Source organism: Camelina sativa, chromosome 16 (assembly GCF_000633955.1).
Source record: "Camelina sativa cultivar DH55 chromosome 16, Cs, whole genome shotgun sequence".
Lineage (NCBI taxonomy): Eukaryota > Viridiplantae > Streptophyta > Magnoliopsida > Brassicales > Brassicaceae > Camelina > Camelina sativa.
The window spans coordinates 11,512,287-11,520,439 of record NC_025700.1 but is presented as its reverse complement, the minus strand read 5'-3'; the positions used below and the strand labels follow the sequence as shown (position 1 = coordinate 11,520,439).

Sequence of the window (8,153 nt, the reverse complement as noted above, 5' to 3'; positions counted from 1 at the left end):
GCATTTCATCATCATTAGTTGCTAGATAAAAACATTCATCACATTTGGCTTAACTTAGATAAGTATCCACATCCTAATTGCTTGCATCACATCCATTATGGATTGATATCCTTTATGCTGCAACAACATAAGGGTAATTGAAACACCTTGCATCCACCTGTTCATCCATCATCTCTACCATCATTCATCATCATCACACATACAAAAGAACATGTTTCAACAACGCAACACAAACAACCAAAGTAGCCGAAATGGTAGTAGATTGGTCTAATTTACCGGAGGAGCTCCTCAACTCTATCGCCGTTCGATTGTTCTCCGTTGTCGAACTCAAACGCTTCCGTAGCAACTGCACATCTTGGCGGCGCTCCACTGTGGACATTAACAACAACCCTTTCCTGGGTCGGCCCTGTCATCCACTTCAATCCCATCGAACCTAGCGAAACCCTACTACACGACGTGGTCTACCGATGCAATCCCGGTGCGGTCCTCTCATACGTAGCCTTCTTCCGAGTCACTCTTTCCTCCTCCCCGAGCTAAGGCTGGATAATCAAATCCGTTGTGGACATCATCAACTCCAGGAGAATCCGTCCCGTTGACCCTCTCTCACGTTATCCGTTGCCCTGTTACTCCAAGAGCCTCGATCTTTTGAAGGTCACTGTCTCCGAGATTCAAGAAGTCTATGTTGTTCTTACCAAAGCCAAGGCAAGAAGTCTATGTTGTTATTACCATGAGAATGGAGTAACAAGTCTTGGAAGATCACTGTCTAGAGATTAGCTCATTGTTGATTGAGGTTTGTTGGTCAAACTAGATAACCATTGCTTAAGCCCAGCCGATGAATCCATCCTCAGGACCTTTCTTTAACTGTTGATTCTCTATTTCAAGCTTTATTATTAGTTTCTAGTTTGATTTACTTTAGTCTTACTCTGTTTCCATTGTTGTCTTGTCTCTATTTTGCATCTGCACTCCAACTCGACCAACCACTCTGCAATCTGCATTTCATCATCATTAGTTGCTAGATAAAAACATTCATCACATTTGGCTTAACTTAGATAAGTATCCACATCCTAATTGCTTGCATCACATCCATTATGGATTGATATCCTTTATGCTGCAACAACATAAGGGTAATTGAAACACCTTGCATCCACTTGTTCATCCATCATCTGTACCATCATTCATCATCATCACACATACAAAAGAACATGTTTCAACAACGCAACACAAACAACCAAAGTAGCCGAAACAACCAGATTTGAGAGAAATGGTAGTAGATTGGTCTAATTTACCGGAGGAGCTCCTCAACTCTATCGCCGTTCGATTGTTCTCCGTTGTCGAACACAAACATCTTGGCGGCGCTCCACTGTGGACATTGACAAGAACACTTTCCTGGGCCGCCCTGTCATCCACTTCAATCCCATCGAACCTAGCGAAACCCTACTACACGACGTGGTCTACCGATGCAATCCCGGTGCGGTCCTCTCAAACGTAGCCTTCTTCCGAGTCACTCTTTCCTCCTCCCCGAGCAAAGGCTGGATAATCAAATCTGATGTGGATATCATCAACTCCAGGAGAATCTGTCCCGTTTACCCTCTCTCGCGTTATCCGTTGCGCTGTTACTCCAAGAGCCTCAATCTTTTGAAGGTCACTGTCTCCAAGATTCAAGAAGCCTATGTTGTTCTTACCAAAGCCAAGGCAAGAGTAACAGCTCCTGGATTCCAAAGAAGTGCTCATGTCAAAGTCAAGGAAGGAGAAGATCACCATCATGGAGTTCTTGGTATCCGTTGGGATGGATATATAACCTACTGGAATGGTAATGTCTTGAGGAGACTCGACCAAATGGGTGATCACTTCTCTGACATTATAGTTCACAAAGGGGTAACTTACGTTTTGGATTCACAAGGCATTGTTTGGTGTATTAGTTCCGATCTTCAAATCTCTAGGTTCCTAAGCGCTTCTGTCAATGAAACTATCACTAATGGCTGTTGGGGAGACATGAGATTTGTGGAAGGTTGTAGAGAGCTTTACGTTGTCGAGCGCATCCCCAAAGAGAATCCCCAAAAGAGAAAAGATGGGTTTAAATTGAACTATTCCATGACGGTCGGTTTCAAGGTTTACAAGATGGATGAGGAGTTATCAAAATGGGTAGAAGTTAAGACATTGGGAGACAAAGCATTTATGATGTCTCCCGATACTTGTTTCTCGGTTTTAGCTCATGAGTTTCACGGATGCCTTCAAAACTCTATTTACTTCACCGAGAAGTTATGGACTAAGGTGTTCAAGCTAGACAATGATAATGGAAGTATCATCACATCAAACTCTTCCAAGAGCTATTTCCAAATGCTTTCTCCTAGCTTTCTCTGCAACTTGTTTAGGAAGTCAAAGCTACTTTCTTTATAATTAAAAGTACCAATCATCTCTAATAATAATAATAAAGTTTACTTTTCATCGTTATAGACAAAGCAATGCAATGTCATATTATAAGAACAACTAAAATATCTTTCTTCTTACACACGAAGCATTGACATATTTTAAGACCGCATTAGAAGATTGACGAGCACAGTACGGATACGGATACAACAAAAAGATGAACTGGCAGAACGAAATTATCTAACATACCATACTTTACCATTTGAGAATGAGTGTCGCCCTTGAATAATATATGCCGCTTCCATTAGCAAATGTGCAGGGCATTTTCTAGATTTGCAGCTTACATGACATAAACCTCTTGCAGAGGAAACATCTGAGATGAAAGAACTTCTTTCACAAACGTATAAATTTTTCGATCCAAAACTTTTTATAAACAAAACAAATCCATTTCATGATGTTCATTAATAATCGAGATGAATACAACAACACGTATACAACTTCCAACTCTAGAGAACCTTTTTTTTTTTTTTTTTGAATGAATGTAAATTTTATTCATAAAAAAAAACCTTTGTCCTTACAACAAGTGTAGCTGAGTAATGTGAGCTCTTTGACATTTTCCAAGAATCGAATCCGCAGCCATTACAAATTGTCTAGGAGAGTGTAACCAGTAAGCCAATCTGTTCATTTCTGGAGAACTTTTTTGCCTTTCTGGAATCTCTTTCAACCTAAACCTGTTAAAACTGATTAATCAAAAACAAATATTTACCGACTTCTTGAAGACTTTCTTTTGAATGTTATAACAGGTTTACTTCAGAGACCAGTTCATGAAATATGTGGGAGAAATCAAGAGACCTAAATATATGGAAATAAAGAGCTTCTTAGAGGGGTTTTCTTCATGAACAAGGCAATCTGTTTTCGTCCTCTCGCTCTCAGTAAACAGTTAAAGCAAAATCAAAGCTGATTTGAGTTGCAGCTGCCTAGATATTCTTAAGAGATACAATTACGAAGATTTGGGATATTGTGCCATTGTCATCAAGCTATAAACCATACTCCATGAATCTTATTATTAAGTAACTAATTAATTAACTTAAACATTAGAGCCTTAGAGGGAAAGATCCCGAATCGAGATAAAAGCAAAAGGGGGCAAAATAGCTAAATCTTAACATTAATCAATTTTATAATTAACCTAAAGATATTACCGGCATCGCGGAAATGTTTTATATTTTATTTTTTTTTTTTTANATAATTAACCTAAAGATATTACCGGCATCGCGGAAATGTTTTATATTTTTTTTTTATTTTTAATATTTTTGGATAGTCTTTTTATATGTGTTTGTAATTAAAATAATCATTATTAATATAATTTTTAACAATGTTCATTGGTAATATTTTTGGTTTTAGGTTTTTGTTATTATGTGTTGATAGTTTTATTATTGTAGATTAAAATCAAATTCTTTCTTGTATTAGAATGTATTGGAATACCATTATTATTGTTACTTGTTTTGTTTTATCTAATCAATGTTGGCTTTTGATATTTAATGGTTTCTATCAACGCTGAGAAGATTTTTTAGAATTTTTTGTTTTAAAAACGTTGTTTGATTGTGTTATATCACCTCTACTTCCTTTTACGAGATTAGTTAATTTAATTATTAAACATATAATGAAAAATGTTTTTTTTCTCGCTTCAGATATGAAACGTTATTGAATGTTTTTATCAAAAAAGAAATCCTTCAAACAATTTTTTGTCATTGACATCACTATTTTTAGGGTTACGATTGAGCTTTTAAAACCATTATAATTATATATATATATGATGTAAAACCATTATAATTATATATATATATTGAAGTCAGTCGTGATAAATAAATACTACTCGTGTTTGATGAGGAAGTTTATGGTTGAAACAAAGTTTAAACCAGTTTGATTTATATATTACGGTCAAGTTAGGTTTAATTTTCTTTTTCTTCTTCATTTAGGCGTATATACAAGAAGAGATAAACGGTGACACGTGAGCAGTTGTTTCGTAGTTAAGACGTAATGTGAAAAGAGGAACCACTTATATATATGTGTGTGTGATTGTGATTGTAAAGTTAGAAATTGTATTCATCTCATATGGTCCTATTAATTACTACATTTACATGGAAAAGACATTAAAATAATATATTATCTGTATGGAGGAAATAATGTAATTAAAGCTAACGAAACAAATAGGGCAGAGCTAAACGATGTCATTCTGGTGAGGAGCGGTAGAGAGAGCAAGAGGACGGTAATGAGCCTCGTCGTCTTTGCCTTTCGTGCCAACATTGGAGGTGACGCTGATGCTTTTGTCCATAGCTTCCCAGCCCGACTAGGGTTTCATAAGAAGACCAAGATCGTCGACGAGGGGTCAATTCAGTTTTATTTATCAGACAAGTTTCAATGTAAGTTCTCTTTAATTCCAAGCATCATCTAATATCTTCAAAAACCTTTTTAGTGAGATACAAGGATAAAGGGCTTTCGTAGTTTCAATCGTCATTTTTATCTTTCAATTCATTTATGTGTAATAACATGTTAATGTAAGACTTTTGGCCATTTCATAGGGAAAACGTCCTATTTCCCGATGAGAACTATGATATCGTACCAGATAGAGCCCAAACTTTACCCTCGTCCCAGATAGCTTTCCTGAAATTCTTCCCAACCTATATACCCTCGACATTGTTATTTGAGTTTTGTATTTCCATGAGATAGAAGATATTATCTATTTCACCATTGCGATAGGTTAGTTTGTTATAATCGGTTCTGTATTATATTGTCATTATATTTGCTATAATCGGTTTCTTGTTCTCACTTGTATTTTTGCGTTCTTTCAGGCTTTTCAAGGTTGTGGAGGAGAAGTTGTTCAAGGTGGTGGACTTTCTCAATCTGGTGTTGGAGAAGTTGTTCAGGGTGGTGGAGGACTATCTCAAGGTGGTGGAGGACTTTCACAAGGTGGTGGGGGACTTTCACAAGTTGAACATTGAATATTAGACTAGTAGGGGACTGTTTTATGTTCTAAGAGAATAGTTGGGTCTGTATTTTGGTCTAAGAGACTAGTAGGGTTATGTTTTTTGGTCTGTGATCATGTTGAGAACATGATTTCAAAACCTTGTCATTCTGCTTGTTTTTCACAACATGTGTTCATCATGTTCTGCCTTTTATGAGATGTAGAATGGCTTATCTTATTAATTGGAGTCGCAACACCAACAAGAGAATTTGACAAACAAGAGCATAAAACAGAGCACACAACCAAACAATAGTTTACAATAACTCATCATACTAGCTTAAACAAGGCAAACATGATCATAAAACCGAAAACACAAACAATTATGATCTTATTCATCTTACATTGCAATTCAGTTTTTGCTTCCAACAAAACTTCTAGACCCTCTCAAGTAGCTCTTTTTTGAACTCCATTTGCATCTTCTCAAATTTCATCTTCTGGTCTTGCAATGCCTCTATTGAAAGCTCTTTCATCTCTTCTTTTAGTATGTCCATTTGAACACCCAATGTTGTGACCTCGTCCAACTGTGCCTCATCCACCCACTTAAAGGTGTGGTTATCGTTCGCAAGCTACATTATATCATACAAAACAATGAGAATTGATGAGAATCGATCTCAAACAAAGCATAACATACTACCTTCTCTCCTGCTGCTTCTCGACATCGAAAGTATCGCCAACAAGAATTAGGCTCGGATTTGGTATTCTTTGCCACGATTTGTTCCCCACACCAACATGTCTTAGGCACACCAACGACGAAACCACTTTGTCGGACATTTGATGAACCACTCGAAGCTCCAGAAACATTGCTCATGGTAGCAGAGATCTATTTCAGAATTTTTTTCTTTTAGGGTTCTTTATTTTAGGATTTTGGGATTTGATTTGAGGAATTGGGTATTTTACTTGTGTTATGGACATATTACCCCGGGTCAGGTTATAAACATCACTCGGGTTTTAATTTTGGTTTTGTATTTGGTATGAATGGTTTTCTATCGGTTTACTCTTTCAACCGATAAGATCAAGATATATGGGTATATAGGTTGGGAGGAATTTCAGGAAAGCCATCTAGGACGAGGGTAAAGTTTGGGCTCTATCTGGTACGATATCATAGTTCTCAATTTCTCATGGGGAAATAGGATGTTTTCCCCATTTCATAAAAGTGAGTAATTTACGGTAAATTTGCCGTACTTTGCTCGAACAAAAGTGGTGGTGTTATTGGTGTTTTCGACATTGGTCATTGGTGATACTTACATATTTTGGATGAAATAAAATCTACAAATTGGTGATGTATTGCCCGTTGCAACAGTGATAACTAAAATAAAAGAACCCTAAAAATGTGGCTGAAATAAAATAAAAGTGTGATCTAAGAGTATCATTTTCATAGATTTTGCTGGATGACCAAAATTTAATTAGTTACATGAATTTATGATGACTAGTCTCTTGTATACTTTACATTTTTTTTTTGAATTACTAAGAGGTTCCGGGCCTAGACCCGTACATCCCCTCAGGCCAGAGACTAGAGCATTTTATATGGTACCCTTCCAAGCGTCGTCCCTCGAACCGGCGACCTCTAGACTTTTGTCAGAGAGTCTTTACCAATTGAGCTATGTATATACTTTACATTGACTATTGGTAAAACAAATCTATGTATTTGATAAGTTCCTCCTCCATTATTCTCAACCTGAAAACACTTTCTGAATCTTCCTCTGATTTCGTTGTCTCAAACTCAATCACAGCTGATTTCGTGTGTCTTCCTCTTAATAGGGGTTGCACACCCCTTATTTTCTGACTGGGCATTATTTACTTTTTGAAACTCTACTAAAAAGTTTTTTTGAAAATTACTAGCTATTAAATTTCATTACAATATATATAAACCTAAGAGTTAATTTTTTATGGATAATAATAACTTAAACATCAATTTTGTTTACTCACCAGACAAAAAAAACTTTTTATAAAGCCAATTATATTTTTTAAGACAAAAAAGACAATCCACATAAAAGCCATTAATGGTTTGACAAAAAAAAAGAGTCATTAATGCTATAAAATCTGAATAGAAAATGAGAAAATAATACTCAGCAATTTCTGTGCAATATTTTACATTTAGATTCAATGTATTCAATTTTCAATTATGGAAATGACTTATTGTTGGTTATATATTTTAGTATTTCTTGAAAAGTTAAAAAGGCAAGGAGCCTAAATGAGATTCGAAATCTTTTTAGGTCTTTATTTAAATGTATATATATGTGACTCACACAACACAACACAACACAAAACAACACACACAACACAAACAACCAAAGTAGCCGAAACAACCAGATTTGAGAGAAATGGTAGTAGATTGGTCTAATTTACCGGAGGAGCTCCTCAACTCTATCGCCGTTCGATTGTTCTCCGTTCGATTGTTCTCCGTTGTCGAACTCAAACGTTTCCGTAGCATCTGCACATCTTGGCGGCACTCCACTGTGGACATTAACAACAACCCTTTCCCGGGCCGCCCTATCATCCCCTTAGATCCCATCGAATCTAGCGAAACCCTACTAAATGAACAAAAAACGATGAAAACATATATATTTTCGAACAAAAAATTTAGCTAAAGCGTTATAAAACCAAATCGCATGCGAGAAATGATGAGAATACTTATCTGAGATGTCCGGTTAGGTTAAAATCAAAGAATCGGTACGCATTCAGTTAGGTTCAGTTATCGGTTTGGTAGGCTAAATTATCGATGAAATTAAGATAATTTATTATAACGGTTGATGGCATAACAAAG

General features: G+C 36.2%; 2 protein-coding genes across 2 annotated transcripts; one reads left to right on the top strand and one right to left on the bottom strand.

Annotated features, from left to right (window-relative positions):
• Nucleotides 252-2,397, top strand: LOC104753575 (probable F-box protein At1g65740). The gene is made up of 2 exons (XM_010475807.1): nucleotides 252-352; nucleotides 1,344-2,397. The coding sequence occupies exons 1-2, from the start codon at nucleotides 252-254 to the stop codon at nucleotides 2,395-2,397; spliced, it is 1,155 nt and encodes a 384-aa protein (XP_010474109.1).
• Nucleotides 5,764-6,197, bottom strand: LOC104753574 (uncharacterized protein At4g04775-like). Its single transcript, XM_010475806.1, has 2 exons — nucleotides 6,024-6,197; nucleotides 5,764-5,955 (listed from the first exon to the last, which is right to left on the bottom strand). Exons 1-2 carry the CDS (start codon nucleotides 6,195-6,197, stop codon nucleotides 5,764-5,766), a joined length of 366 nt encoding a protein of 121 aa, XP_010474108.1.

What these genes read in the sequence shown, in the direction of transcription:
- LOC104753574 (XM_010475806.1), bottom strand. Translation starts at nt 6,197, where the DNA reads ATGAGCAATGTTTCTGGAGCTTCGAGTGGTTCATCAAATGTCCGACAA. An exon ending in GAGAAGCAGCAGGAGAGAAG is followed by an intron (nt 5,956 to 6,023) that starts GTAGTATGTTAT and finishes GATATAATGTAG; the next exon opens with CTTGCGAACGATAACCACAC.
- LOC104753575 (XM_010475807.1), top strand. Translation starts at nt 252, where the DNA reads ATGGTAGTAGATTGGTCTAATTTACCGGAGGAGCTCCTCAACTCTATC. An exon ending in CGCTTCCGTAGCAACTGCAC is followed by an intron (nt 353 to 1,343) that starts ATCTTGGCGGCG and finishes TCGAACACAAAC; the next exon opens with ATCTTGGCGGCGCTCCACTG.